This window comes from Vanessa atalanta, chromosome 3 (genome assembly GCF_905147765.1).
Source record: "Vanessa atalanta chromosome 3, ilVanAtal1.2, whole genome shotgun sequence".
In the NCBI taxonomy this organism is placed as follows: Eukaryota; Metazoa; Arthropoda; class Insecta; order Lepidoptera; family Nymphalidae; genus Vanessa; species Vanessa atalanta.
The window spans coordinates 9497237-9512417 of record NC_061873.1 but is presented as its reverse complement, the minus strand read 5'-3'; the positions used below and the strand labels follow the sequence as shown (position 1 = coordinate 9512417).

General features: G+C 30.5%; 2 protein-coding genes across 3 annotated transcripts in view; one reads left to right on the top strand and one right to left on the bottom strand.

Moving 5' to 3' along the window:
• Window positions 1-2078: 2078 nt before the first annotated feature.
• LOC125077329 (dedicator of cytokinesis protein 9) overlaps window positions 2079-15181 on the bottom strand; it is a 40043-nt gene continuing 26940 nt past the window's right edge. For both annotated transcript variants that reach the window (XM_047689246.1, XM_047689247.1), the window contains 5 exons: window positions 7192-7604; window positions 6246-6462; window positions 5334-5499; window positions 4840-4965; window positions 2079-4728 (listed from right to left, as the gene is read on the bottom strand). In XM_047689246.1, coding sequence (XP_047545202.1) covers window positions 4515-4728; window positions 4840-4965; window positions 5334-5499; window positions 6246-6462; window positions 7192-7604 — 1136 coding nt within the window. In that variant the 3' untranslated portion in view covers window positions 2079-4514. The remainder of the gene's footprint in view (window positions 4729-4839; window positions 4966-5333; window positions 5500-6245; window positions 6463-7191; window positions 7605-15181) is intronic.
• Window positions 8857-14242, top strand: LOC125077333 (venom acid phosphatase Acph-1-like). Its single transcript, XM_047689253.1, has 7 exons — window positions 8857-9077; window positions 9764-9874; window positions 10731-10970; window positions 11460-11642; window positions 12053-12173; window positions 12815-13026; window positions 14050-14242. Exons 1-7 carry the CDS (start codon window positions 8913-8915, stop codon window positions 14206-14208), a joined length of 1191 nt encoding a protein of 396 aa, XP_047545209.1. The 5' UTR covers window positions 8857-8912; the 3' UTR covers window positions 14209-14242.

The following is a 15181-nucleotide window of genomic DNA, read 5'->3' as shown; positions in this document are numbered from 1 at the left end:
TCCTACCTGCTTGATCATTTGGATTTGCGTAGAGACGTTGTATCACTTTGCCTCTTCTACCGCATTTTTCAGGGGAATGTTCCAAGGAATTGTTTGGATTAATCTAATCTCTAAATTTCACCTTCAGACATCGCGTCAAAATTACAAGTTTCACCCACACCATCCTTGATCTTCGAATATCCACAACAGCGTGAATTTTAAGGCATTTTCTGCCTCGCACAACTTCTCTGTGTAACCAGTTTTTTCCGAGCTGATACGACTTGGGAACCTTCAAGAAAAGAGCGAACAAATTGTCTTAAAGGCTAGCATCGCACCTGCAAGCCCGGCGATGTTGCAGATGACCATGGGCGATGGTAGTCACTTTCCATCAGGTGAGTCTCCTGCTCGTTTGCTACTTATATCGTAAATAATAATAACAATAATATTACTCGGAGAACATGAACTTGAAACGAGAACGGATTACCATGTATTAAATTTTAGTGAATAGGTATTCAAAAGATTAATAAAATCGTTCTGTAGCCATTATTTCAAATACATCATTTCAAAGTATATAAAGTGAGAAGTTTATTTTTCTTTTTTGGGAGTTTATTTTTTATTATCATTTATATCAAATAAAATATCAAAATAGCGGAAGTCTCATACAAACTTCCATCTCATAGTTTAAAGAGCTGAAGGTTAAAAGTTATAAGTTTTATAATTTTGTTCTTTGTATCATAAAAGCTGAAATTTGGTATGTAAGCTATACTAGCTTAGAACAAGAAAATAGCCTAAAAATTTTGCTGATCATCAGTGAGTCAGTGGCGAAATCAGGGTTTTTCAGATATCAATAAAATCGAAAGTGTAAGAGCAGTGCAATTAAAACTTTGTATATTTATCAAGTTCGCTATTGACAACATATCCCGAGAATTTTGTTTATCGGATATAATCCAAACCCAAGTTATAAGGGTTCAAAAAAACGACGAAGCGCTTCTAGAAAAGGTCGGTAGTGCCCATACGCTTCGCTTGGTTCATCTTGGCGGGGGCAATACCGTGCCCCTAAATAATCATTCTATTCTGTTACCAGTCTGTACTATTCTCTTGTTGTTGGTAAGTAGTAAATAAAAAACATTCACTATTCTTATAAATGTATTAAAACAGCAAATCCAGATTACAAATCAGATCAAGTTACAAATTCCTTGATTTATATTAATTTGTGCAGATACATTGTAAAAATTACTACCGAGTACATAAAACAATTAATTATACACTTTATGGCGCACCTATCTATAGTATATTGATAATTCCCATTTAAATAATAATAATTCAAATACAGAAATTTGAAAAAAGAATAGGTTATTAAGTACTTTATCTAACACAATGTATAAAGCAAATAGGTATTCAATAAAGTAACTGTGTATCAACTATGATACCAGACTATTGTTAAGCAAAATGTAAACTGATTTTGTACTTTCTATTAAAATATTTTGAACAAAAACATACAGCAAATGAATCTTTGGATCTAAATGTCATTTTAAAATTTGTTACAAACTATAACAAGTTTAATGTATAGTTTTAGTACTGTGGATTTAACTGAAAATATTTTAGCACTGTATATAGCAGATACTTTTTATTATTATAAATTTACTTTAAGAAAAAAATTTGGGAGTTCATTTCATTACAATTATTACACATTAAAATTATTCATACTATTGAATAATTTTAAAAACACTGTTATCTTTGAAATTACATGAAATTATACAAAATTATTTCATTTCTATTTTTTTTTTCATTTATATAGTAATTATATTGAAATTTTTTTTATAAATGAAAATTACCAACTAACATGAAAAAATGTTACCAGTTATCTTGTAGTTGTTAAATAGGAAAAATGTATATGATAATCTTTATCAAACTAAAAATTATTTTTTTAAAGTTGTCTAATTAGGTTACAATGTTTTATCAATTTTATATTACTACTACAATAATTATTGTGATATTTATGATAATGTTACAAAAAAACTGGAATGAGAAGAGCAATTATAATGAGAATATATTACTTTAAAAAAATAGAAATATGTAACATAATTACCAATACTAACAACACAATAAATAAACACTGACATTAAACTTCTCATAAAATTAAAACGGAACATCAACTTGTACTAAAAAGTATTTAAATTTAAAAATTAAATTACAACTATTATGATATTCATTTCTCATTTCCTATTTGTTACAAATACATGGCTTTAAATAGATCGAATAAAAATTGGTATCGCAGTTTTTTAATAAAAAAAAAAAAAACAATTATTTAACTTATTAGTTGCGCACGTGATAATGTTTCTTGAAAGCGTCTGTTTTTAGTGTGTTTGAAAAATTAGCAATGCAAACATTGATACTGCAAATAACTTAATATACCGGTATATTATATTTTTTAATAATATTTATCTTATGCTTTGCATATATTGAATACGTATAAAATGTAAGAAAATTTTAAATCTAAAAAAAGCTTATTTATAGGAGAATGCTCAGTTGTAACTGTTAGATATTCATTAACGCATGTTTATTATAGTAAGTAATGATATCTACAGCAATGTAGGTAGCGTGACATACGTTGCGTGTTCATATTTCAAGAACGAGTAGAGAATTCATAGTCAGAGAACTTAGCAACAGATCACTTTCAAACTTTTCCGCCCTCTAAGTCCATTCTTCGTCTATGAAACGAATCAAAGATCTTTGTAATCGTGGCTAGGTGTCACAGAGGTCATGAATTATAACTAGTTTAGGAAAGGTACGACATTTTGGTTGAGCGATATACATATTAATGTGTAAGTATATTTCTATCTACATAAGTGTAATGATTGTATTTCAAAATTCATGATAAATAGGTGACATATTTCAATAAGGTAAGTTTGAAATCGAAGAAAGGAACTTTAAATCTTATTTAGTTATTTATACATAATACTTATAAATTTGGGACAAGTTATATAAAGTTGTAATTGATTTTGCTACGTCTTAGTAAAGATAAAAGGTCAAAATACGGAGGGAATTTGGTACGATTAAATCGGATTTTAGCAACGATTTCGTATCACTCTTTTTATATATATGGCAACACCTCATTTATAGAGTTCCTGATAATATTGGGATACAAACTAATTAATTATTTTTATTGCCGTTGTCATGTTTGTACAAATAAGGCGGTATTATTCTTCGATAGCGATTATAAGGAAGATGTCTATTATAATATCATATAAGTCACAAAAAAAAACGTTCTAATCACACTTTTCATTGTATATAACTATAATGATATAGTATATGTTTGTTTGTTACTTAAAATAATGTAAAATACAGACAACTTATTTTGTATAGATCAGATATGGGATATTATATTAGAGATGTATTATATCAGAGAGAGAAAAAAAACTCAAAGGAATCTCGGGCCTTATTTTAATGAAAACTTAAACGACATCATTGGATTTTTTAAAAATCAATAAAATCAAATACTGAATTAATTTTTATTGTATTGGCTAGAAACATTGACTTGAAAAGTCTAATAAAAAAACTTTAGGATGCAGTTTTAGTTTTCATTAAAATCAGGTCTAACAAATCTTCCTTTGGAGTATTTTTTTGCTATCCGTTAGAGTTTCGGATTTAGCCATGCTAGCCCAGTAGAAATATTCATCCTGTATAATTTTGTTATAGTAACGAAATACTTCGTTTAACTTGTAAGTAATAGTTTACAAACAGGAAGGATCTTGTAATTGACTTGTATAGTTTGTTCAGTTTTTTTTTGTGTACTAACTTTTTCTTTATGAATTGTTCACTGTTATCATGTCTGTTGGAATTTAATAAATAGTTTTCATGGTAATTCGCCTATAAAAAATTCAATATAAATTTAATTTAAGATTCGTATTTTGTATGAATATTTAATATATAAATTAATTTTGAGATTATAATTATATTATAATTGAACAATACTCTTAACGATTGCTAACTAACTGGCTACGAAACTAAAGAGCAATCTTAGAGATATCATTTAGAGTTATAGAAATCCTAGCTAAAAGTTTATCGAAAAATTACCTTTTATAAAAATGAGATTATATGCAGACCTTTATTTAATAAAATGTCTTGATAGCAATTTTATAATACGCTTGATAATTAATAGGCCTAAATAAATTAAAGAATATTTATGACTCTACAGGAGATATATTTTTTGGTAATACGCCAAAAAGTTTTGTTTATCCATAGACAAAGAGCAAAATTGTACGTTAATATCACGTACTGTTAAAGAGGTTTAATTTATTACAAACTATCATAATTTAAAAAAGGAATATAAAGTCGTGCGTACCTATTTCTATATTATGATAGCCGTACATACTTTACCGAGTTATATTATTTTCCAAGTATGGTTAAGATTTATTTGGCTAAATTATATTTTCATGATTCGATAATTGGCAAAATGCCTGGCATCGTTCGAAAATTAGTTCAATTTTTTATACTTAAATCGGTAATATATATATCGATAGTAGTTTAATATTTTAAGCATTGCTTGAATCGAGTTCGACCCCAGTGACAGTAGTACTGAGGTTTCCATTGACGAGTATGTCCTGCAGGGGCTGGCCCAGCATGCTGGAGAGAGAGTCGCTTAGCTTATAGTAGTTTGATTCGAGAGCTTCCTGGTACGTCACCTGGTCGGAGCTTATTAATTTTGCATTCAACTGCAGAGCCGCGTGGCAAATTGTCAGGAATTCCCTGAAAGAAGGTAACGAAAAAGTAAGTTCACGTTCAAGTTCAGGGACATAAATTATTTTTCTTGCTGGGAATTTAAACAAATTTTCATTTAAATTCTTCAAAAGTACTTACTTAAATATAGCCTTTAATTTGTCGACCATATCATCTGGATACATCGGAGCTAACGTTGGGTCTAGGAACGCATTCGCATATGCCAATGGACCAGCATTTACTTGCACGCATATGCTGCCTTGTAATCTGAAAAAAATATTACCTATATGGATTAGTAGATTATCTTTAACATTTATTGTTCGTTGTAGGAAGTATTTAATCGTGTATATAAATAGGAGCGAATGACATTATTAAATTATTCTTATATATAGTGGGTTTTAATGAAAACGTTAAGTATGAACGACTACGTACGACTTGTAAAAAATACTTTAAATTGAAACTCTTAAAGTCGAATTTCAAATATCAGATTTTTGTGTGATGAGAACTTCTATAAGAAATCACTTTAAAGCGTTTATTGCTTAGTAAACAATTTTACGACGGCAAGATACTTTAGTTCATATTTTAACGTTTTATATTCCAAGTTTGACATTTACAATGTTCCTATAAGAGTATACCTGAGTTGCAGTTTCTTGATGTCTGGCGCCTTAGCGTTGACGATTTCCGCTAGCTCGCCCACCTGACTTTCCATCTCGGAAACCGCGACTTCTATGGGGCTTTTCTCTTCTACTTGGGTTTCGATAACCGGCACGCGACGCTTTACATACGGGAACCAACTGTCAGCTGTTTAAACATATTTTATTACAATCTGTATTTTACCTAGTTATATTATACTAGTTGGCGCCCGCGACTTCATTCGCGTTTTAGGGATTGGTCTTCAGGTGATAGGATTAAAAACGAAGCGTATGTTCTTTCTTGGGTTCGAACTTCCTTCATACCAAATTTCATAAAATTGGTTCAGAGTCTTGTGAAAGAGCAAGAAGCAAAAGGACAGACAGATAGAGTTACTTTCGCATTTATAATATTAGTACAGATTAGATCAGTGAATATATTGTCATAACGATTAGTTGAACGGTGTAGAAGCTGATAATGCAGCGAGATCTAGGGGCCTGTTTCAACAAAGTGGCTAATATTAGTATATAAATCTTCTCTATGAAACTAAACCATATTTGTGCCATCTTCCGTCTTGATCAGTCAATCGGTAGCCAATCCCAAATAGTTGCCCAATATCCATTTTTGTTTGAATAAAATTATTATATTCATATCATATGAATTCTAATTCATGCATAGATAAGGAAAACAAGGGTATTATATATAATGTTACACGATTTATTAATAATATGATATGATGATGTCATTTATAATCCTATATGAATACAAGTCTGAGGCACGTAATTTTTATGTAATTATAAAAATAAAACAGACACAAATCTCTTTACTGAATCTCTCAATAAAATCTCTCGGATTCTACTAAGGTTTGTAACGAGGCATTAATACAAAGCGTGTATCCAAATTATGACATATCATACCAGTGAGATGGGTAAGCCGTAGTCTTTGATGATGTACGGGCCCACGTGCAGCTCCGTCTCTGGTGAAGGGAGTCTCGAAGACGAAACGTCTGACGTTATGGACCCGGTCGAAGGAACCTTCTCCTGCGGAGTGTGTGGCTGACATTCCTTCGGGCGATGCGCGCACCCACGTGACTTGGATGTACGCCAGCTTGCTATCTAACTCATCGCGGTTCACCTGTATATTAACATACATTATACATATAACCAACGCCAAGAGAACCCAAAACGCACGTAGTACAAGTAGACATAAAGTAATAGTTTCGTCTATTCAAAAAGTACCAAAAGTGTGTGTAAAATTTTATATTAATTGGTGGAGTGGAATTGGTTTAATTTCAGTTGCAAGATTTTTAAAACTGTTAAGTAATCGTTACTTCATTATGAAGATGAAAAATAATTGGTACTTATGAATATCAAACGTTTTCATATTATGTAAATTATTTTTGTTCAGCAATGAACTTTCCATTCCTTAAGCCATCCCTAGCAATTTCTAAAAAAGTAAATCTAATACGAAAAATAAGTAAATATTTTTAAAGCAATTATAACTAATTACTAATTTTGCAATTTCGATAGACGAAAATTATAGAATCGTTTTCTTTATTTTAGTTAATTTCTACCTCGAACGGATGATATTTCTTTGGCAATCTTAGAAAGTATATTCTTTATAATTTTATAATAATATGACATAGGTGTTAATAGTTTTTTTTTGGGAAATTAATAATTCTAAATTTAGTATTACATTTTTGAAACGAATGTTCGTATTTGTAGATTTTTTCTAAACTCAATTTGGGGAATTGGGAATTTTACGCATTCGCAGAATTGAGTTCGACCTCCAAAATCAATGTCAATATTAATAACCAATCTAAGTAATCTCAAGTACCGGTCTAATCAATTCGTATTTCCTTACCGGCGCCGAATCCATTATCATTTTGACGCAGTCAGCGCCGAATTTTTGCTCGTAGAAATTTTGAAGTTTTTCTGAGATTTCGCTCAGTGACGTCAACTTTGGTTCCTTGTAAATAAACTCTATGCCCTCTTCGTCATCGCCGAAGTGGGCTTTTCCGAAAAAGGCCACTCGATAGAATCTACCCAAAAGTCTTTTTCCCGAATTGGTGACTTCGATGACTTTAGCGTAAGCTTTGGTAAGATGTTGGTAACATGTGAGGAGCGCTTGATAATCCTTCCTTCGCTCGTATATCGGAATCACAAGTCGGTACAAGGGTCCTAGAAGTTCATATCGCTCTGCTTTATCAACGTACTCTGTGCACAACATCAGTTGATCCAGGAGTGATTGTTCGTTATAATGGACGTCTGTCATACCTGTAAAAAAAAAAAATAATGATCAGATAGCCTTTCGATTTTTTAAAATTATAATCACATTTATGTGTATATTTTTTAAATAACAAAAAGGAGACTACTTTAATAAAATTCATAAGTACTTATAAATCTTTATAATAAACCTTGAAAAAAAAAACCCAACTGCCATTTTATTAATGAACACATAGACAACTGTAGCGATATTAATATCAAGTATAAAATTAATGTTACGTTAATAGTAATTATATCCACCACAAGACGCCTGGCAAATCTTAAACAAGGAAAGTGATGCTTGGTTACTGAAAAAAAAATAGTTTAAGCAAAACAATAAATTATAAAAAAATACAAGAAAAGAGTACCGTTACTAAAACAAGTATATTTTTCGCCATACTAATATAATAAATGTAAAAGTAACTGCAGCCTGTCTGTGTATCTGTCTGTTGCTCTTTCAGAGCCAAACCACTGAATCGAATTTGATAAAATTTATTGTATGTATGTCCTTCTTAATTACTTACTAATTCCTAATTACTACATATGCCTAATACCTGTCGACCAATCACTAAAACGCGAGCGAAGCCGCAGTCAAGAAGTTACATTATTTTTATAAGTAACACCGAAGTGTAACTTATAATATACACACACTCACATTTCGACTGAGAGCATGCCGTTTGCCGTCACGGCATACGAGAAAGTCTTAAACCCAAGACGTGTCTATAGGTATAAATGTTTGTTATGTAGACTAGTATGTTGGAATTACATTAATTAAAAAATGCGTTGAATACAATATATTTAATACAATATTATATTAAAATTACAAGGATTCATTTTTGAATATTCGTTACTTTAATCTTCTTTTGTTTTATTTATTTGTAATAACTAGTATTTTATAGCCGGATATTATAACAATCTAGTTTTTTGATAGATTGCATCATTTCGATCGAGTCTTAAGGACTTAGATTGCTAATTCTGACATTTATAAAAAATACCGGTATAGTAATATATTAATAATATACATATATTGTATTATAAACGATATGTGTCATCATTTCTTAGTAATTATCTTACCAGTATTAACTAGTTCTTATACAGAGTGTAAAGAAAGTACATTTGATACGCGTGTTTTAATTGATATCAAAATACACCGTAAAAACATGGCATGTAGGCATTTTGAAGCAGAAATATCTGATAGCGTACCGAAAATCGGAATCATATTGGTAGATACTATATAAACAGAATTGGGTATCGTATATTTGCAGTCCACGAGGACTTGTTAAGGCAGTAACATTATGATATTAAATCTTGTTCGACATAATGTTGCAAGCGTTTCCTTTGTTTAGTTTTGTGATAGTGTCGGCTTTTTGTTCATCAGTAGATCAATGGGTGCCGATTCTTGAAGAATTACCAAAAGATCTCAGTGATACGATTAATTCTGAAAACCATGATTTGGACTATAATCAATTGGTGCTGTCTTTTGTGGTAAGTATCCCAATTCTACTTGTAACATAATGGAACTATAACGTTTTCGCTCATATATTATTCCATCAAACAATAAAAAAAATAACGCTAATTGTTTTTTTATCTTGCTTAAGATGCAACATCAACAAAGGAAAAATAGCAACTCAGATTCTTGGTGAAAGTTGAACATAAAATCAATAAAAAAATATATTGTGTAATTGCAAAAGATTCGTTTTAGAATTTTAACAAGATGCAATTACATATTTTGCTCTGCGGCTTTTGCTTTGCTAGAAACGCACCGTTTATATAGCGGCGTAAGTGCGTACCTCAAAATTAGAAACATAAAAATATTTTCATGAAAATTCTGTAAAAGCACTCATTACTCCTTGCACACCAGACTATTAATAAGCGACATGGTTTTATATTATTTTGTAATTTATATGTACATATTATACTTTATAACAATAAATACTACAATACTGGAATTGTAATGAGTATAATATTATGCGGTTTATTTATAAAAAAAATGTGAATATAGAAATGGTACATGTGTACATGTGTAGTGTACATGTGTAGGTACACATGAGATGGAATAACTTCCATGTCACATAATATAATTAGATACAAGTATTTCAAAAGATTAACATTATAAAAATAATTAATCATAATAAATTATCATATTTAATTAAGTAAATATTTTTTGTTAGGTTTTCAGACATGGCGATAGAACACCGGATCAACAAGAGTTAGATAAATATCCATCAGGACAATTTAATGATAGTATTTTCTATCCATACGGAAAGAAGGCACTCACAAATGTAAGTTGAAGTTTAGACTATAAGAAGTTCGCACACGTGCAATAAACTAAAGTATGTGTATGTTTGGAGCGAACAGTAGAAGGTTAACTTATTAATTAGGTGGCGGTCATAAGTTTTGCACAATTTTACAGTTGTTTCCTTTTTGTGTTTCTTTTTTTTTAAACATATGTGTATAATATATGTATCTGATAATAATAATTTTGAAATTGTTTTAATTCGACCTTTTTACGGATATCGTAATATGTACCAGTCAAATCAGGTCGAAATTCGCCCATTTTTTAGCCCATATATATTATTTGTATACATGTTTTGATACTTTTAAAATCATTAGGCTTCATTCTCCGAACTTTCAATTCATATATGTCGCATCCTCCATTACTCGGTGCTCCAGTCCAACCGTTAACAGATTTATACCTACATCTTTTTAGTTTTTCATGAAACTAAATCCGTAATAAAAAACGAATGCATGACATCCCCATCAAAAATGCAGTGTTGCCGTTTCTCAAAATCGATTTCATCCAATTCCCCTTGACAGCAACACTGAGGCATAGTTCTTGATCGTATTAACAAATGTCGTTCCCCGACATATATATTATTCTTAATTAATGCATCCAAAAACTAAAACAAAAATACTCACAAACATTGTGTGAGATGATACAGGAGATCAATGAAATACCGATATCTTTAGGGCAACCTGATTTATGTAGGAAAATATTTAATAAATATATGTATAGTATTGTTAGTCAAAGTCAAGTCGAAGTCAAAAATCTTAGTCAATATAGAAGTGTTTACACTTGCTTATTGATAGTCAAAAATCTACTACCTAAATGTTACTATTCTTCGTTTCATTTAACAGAAAGGCAAAGAGCGTGCATTTCTTGTGGGTGAATATTTGAGAAATCGCTATAATGATAGCATATCTCAATTATATTTGCCCGATGAGATATCTGTACGGACGACAGACTACGCGCGTACTAAGATGACGGCTCTGGTTGTACTGGCGGCAATGTATCCCCCACAAGCAGCTCAGAAGTGGAATCCTGAATTGAATTGGCAGCCCATACCATATGACACAATGGAATGGGACAATGACGATGTAAGTAACAATATAGATATAAAAAGCTTTAATGCATTGTATACACCTTCTCTAGCGTATTTAGGAATAATTCATAAATTGAAACGTTAAATTGTCCATGGTACGATTCTCGTATAGACAACGTGTGTACCGTTAGTGCGTCGCGCTTAAAAGTTAGCTAGTGTAACAAACTATTATACTTCTCCTATCCTACAAATAACATCACCCATCTCTTGGCTTGTATTCTTCAAGTATGTGAAGACCAAGGGAACGCTCCCAAGAAGATCTTCTTCGAAAGTAAGAGCCCGGATTTCGTGGCAACAACTCCCCCTGTTTACTTATTTTAATACAGTCTACTTATCTCTCGCGCGTACACCTACATACGCAGATTATTTGTATATATGTATTCCAAAACATAAAAATTGGAGAGAACAGGTGAGGTTTTCACGTAAATAATTAAAGAAAAGTTGAAGATATTAATGTGAATATTCATTCAAATTTATTTCACAGCTTCTACATTTCACCAACTGCCCACGGTACGATGAATTAAAAAACAGCGTTTACGAAGTGCCCGCATTAAGCAATGCGATAAGTTCGTACGAAAACTTATTTGAAGAATTAAGCGCTAAAACAGGAACGAATATAGAAACACCAGAAAATGTTTTCTTTTTGGACAATCTGTTCCAGACATTGGTATGATACTACTTCGTATTATAAAGCAATCTGTTACTTAATCCAATTCACTAGCGGAAATTCTATTATTATCAACTTTTTTTTTTATAAAATCACTTTATATCACGAGACCAATTTTTTACAAAGGCCGTTAATTGCCGAATGACGAAGCTCAGAAATTTTTATTATTTATCCAGTAATATTTTAGTTATCTCAACTGTTGTTACGGGTTGGTAAATAATTTTCATATAGACATTAAACACAATAAAACATTTAGGTATATTTCATCATCGATATAAACTGAGGACAAACGAACTAATAGAATATTAGATTCTAGCTTATGTATAGGACGAACAAATAAAAACATTCAACCGCTCAAGTTTTTACGTGAAATAAAAAATATAATATTAAAATAATAATTTTATTTTCAGAATAACACTGGCGTCCCACTTCCACGATGGGCTGATGATCTAATGCCGAAAATTAAAGAAATGACTAAAATTGAATACCTTAGTTTATTCTACAACAATGATTTAATAAGATTATCTGGAGGTAATATTTCTCAGTATAATTTGTTAATGTCTTATTTCGATGGCATCTTGCAACTACGTAACGAATTTTATTTTTTCAAAGTCAAAGTCAAAAATCTTTATACAATATAGAACTACCACTGGTTCGGAATTTAGCACCTCGGACCTGAGAAGAACCGGCGAAAGTAACTCAGCGGGATATTTTTTTTTTTTTTACCATTTTGCATGTACAATAATTTATGCGAAACTTACCCTGATGTATGTTCTACACATACAAATTATATTAATATAAAATCAAATACACTATCAATAATCATCGAAATCGGTTGACGTGGTTGACGGACGTATTCGCTCACGTCTTGCAAGAGATGCTTTACAAATTTTCAGTATCCAGAATTTGACCAATACATGGGAACAACCCATATATTGACTCATTCCAACGAAGCCTCTTAGAAATCGAAGAAATAGATATAAAATCTATTTACTTTGCTGATATTTGATAACATAGGAGACGGAGGGTATATGTGGTGATTACATCAGCACTAATTATTTATTTACCTTTTTCTAATAATTTCTAAAATTATGCCTTAAGTGTTTTCCTATATATGGTCCCTTTCATATTTAAATATTTTTGTACAAATACTATAATTAAAAAAAATCTAGGTGTGCTCATGGCTGAAATAGTTGAAGCAATAGACGCTGCAATCGCCGGAAACGAGGAACAAGTGAAATTACGTCTATATTCGGGCCATGAAAATAACGTGGCAGCCCTCTTAGCAGCCGCCAGAGTATTTAAGCCACATCAGCCCAAATATGGATCGACTGTTTCCCTAGAACTTAGAAAGAATGTGAAAACAGGAAAACACGGAATAATGGTGACTATATTAAGTATAATATAATTTATATTGTTCAATTGAAACTGGGATTAATTTATTATTAAAATATATTATAATAATATTAGTAATACTTAATCTATAGATTGAAATTAAATTATTCTTGAACAGTCCTAATTTCCCGTTTGAAGTGAATGTATGTGAATTACAAGCATAACGAACATAATAATTTTTTTATAAAAAAAATAAACCGACTTCAAAATTATAAACAGTTAGTGCCAGCCAGAATAACAAACAAAACTTAAAAATGTACTTAATAAATAACAAATACTTAATAGTAACAAGCGTCTGCTGTTGGCTGGCAGTGCTGGCACCGACCTCAAAAAATTGTCGGCATGTGTGAATTACGTATCTTAGACAAATCTGTTTTTGAATTATTTTTTCTTTTCTGCAAGTCCTTAAAAATATTACATTTTTTAATTTTAGTTCACTGACTGTTTCTAATTTTGAAGTCGGTTTAATATTTTTAATAATTATTTTTATTTCTTAGTTTTTAATGGATTAAGTAAACTTAGAAGTAAATGGATATTATTTATTATTATATTTTAAATAATATCTAATAATAAATAATATCATATAAGGTAATATCTAAATGATTACGTTTGATTATTATTAATAATTTAAAATTCTTAATTAATTCATAACCATGAGGAGATCCTTATCGAGAAGCTCTGCTAAGAAAGGGAAAAATCTTAAGACGAGGGTAGCAGAGGTAACAACCAATATCAATCAAACTGTTAAAATAACCTCATCAGAAAATGATGCGTTTATGTAATCATTCTCAGTAACTGTCCTACGTACTCCTATTATTATTAGTGCCCCACTGCTGTTTAATAATAATAGCAGTACGAGCCCCGTGGCTTCTCCTGTATCAAATTAAGCACACGTGCTTGAAAGTCTAAATGGATCATCATACTCAAATATAATTCAATTCTAACAAAGTTACATACATACCTACATGTCAACAAATAAACAACAAATATATATATTCTGCCTATGTTACAGATCGTGTATGCCGCGGAAGCTGGAGGTCCCGGTGTTGTTTTACCAATTGAAGGCTGTGGCGGAAATTCGATTTGCGACTACGAAACGTTTCTCACCCTTATAAGAGACGTGCTGTTATCTCGCAGCGATTATATGAAACAATGTTTTACCCCTCTTTAATACTTTAGTATAAAAATACCGAAATATTTTATATTATGTTTTAATAAATAAAATGACGGTATAGTGTGTACGTTTAAGTTTTAAAAAGAGTTTTTTATTCAACTTCCATGAAATTATTAGAGAAAAGCTAGTCATGCGTGATGGATGACGATCGCTGGATAATACATGTTTAAAAAAACCTTGCACCTAATTTTTGTACAATCGATTTTCCTTAAACCAGACTAATTACAATTTTCCCAAAACAAACAAGGTAAAGTACCTCACTTTACCTGTAGATATTTTATTAATTAATACATTTTAATTATGTTTAAATTTTTGTTAATAATATTATCAATTATATTCATTGAACAAAATATTTAAAAATAAACTAATGACTAAAATTTTAATAGGGTTTTAAATAATTACCAACTAATTGGGTTTAGTGACATACTGACCGTATTTAAAAATGGAAATCTAAAGAATTAAGAATAGGTTTATTATTATTATTATTATATATATAAATATATATTTTACGAGATTTTACTTAACTTTACGATTTAGGGACAAATCTTAGAACATAATTTTTAATCATTTCATATAAATCATGAAGTAGAAATTTTGCACTAGTAAGTAAGACTCTTTTATAGTCTACCAATTCAGTATTAGTGTTCAATATTTTTAATTACAGAAAGGCAAACGAGCAAAATAATCAGCCATTGATTACCCCCTTACTTTAAGAAAACCAAAAACGAAGATTTGCTGTTATTATCTGAGCTATAACAAATCCACTTTTTGGTTTGAAAAAATACTAAATAATATACAATAATCGGGTTAGTAAAGTTTTTAATCATTTCTTAATTAAATTTAGTAGATCCTCCGGCTTCTTTAAAATATATCACTTTAAATAGAAAACGTTAAATAATCGTTTAATTAGACATTTGATTTTCGTTAATTGTTTTTAATATATAACATGTCGGATGATGTGAAAAACCAC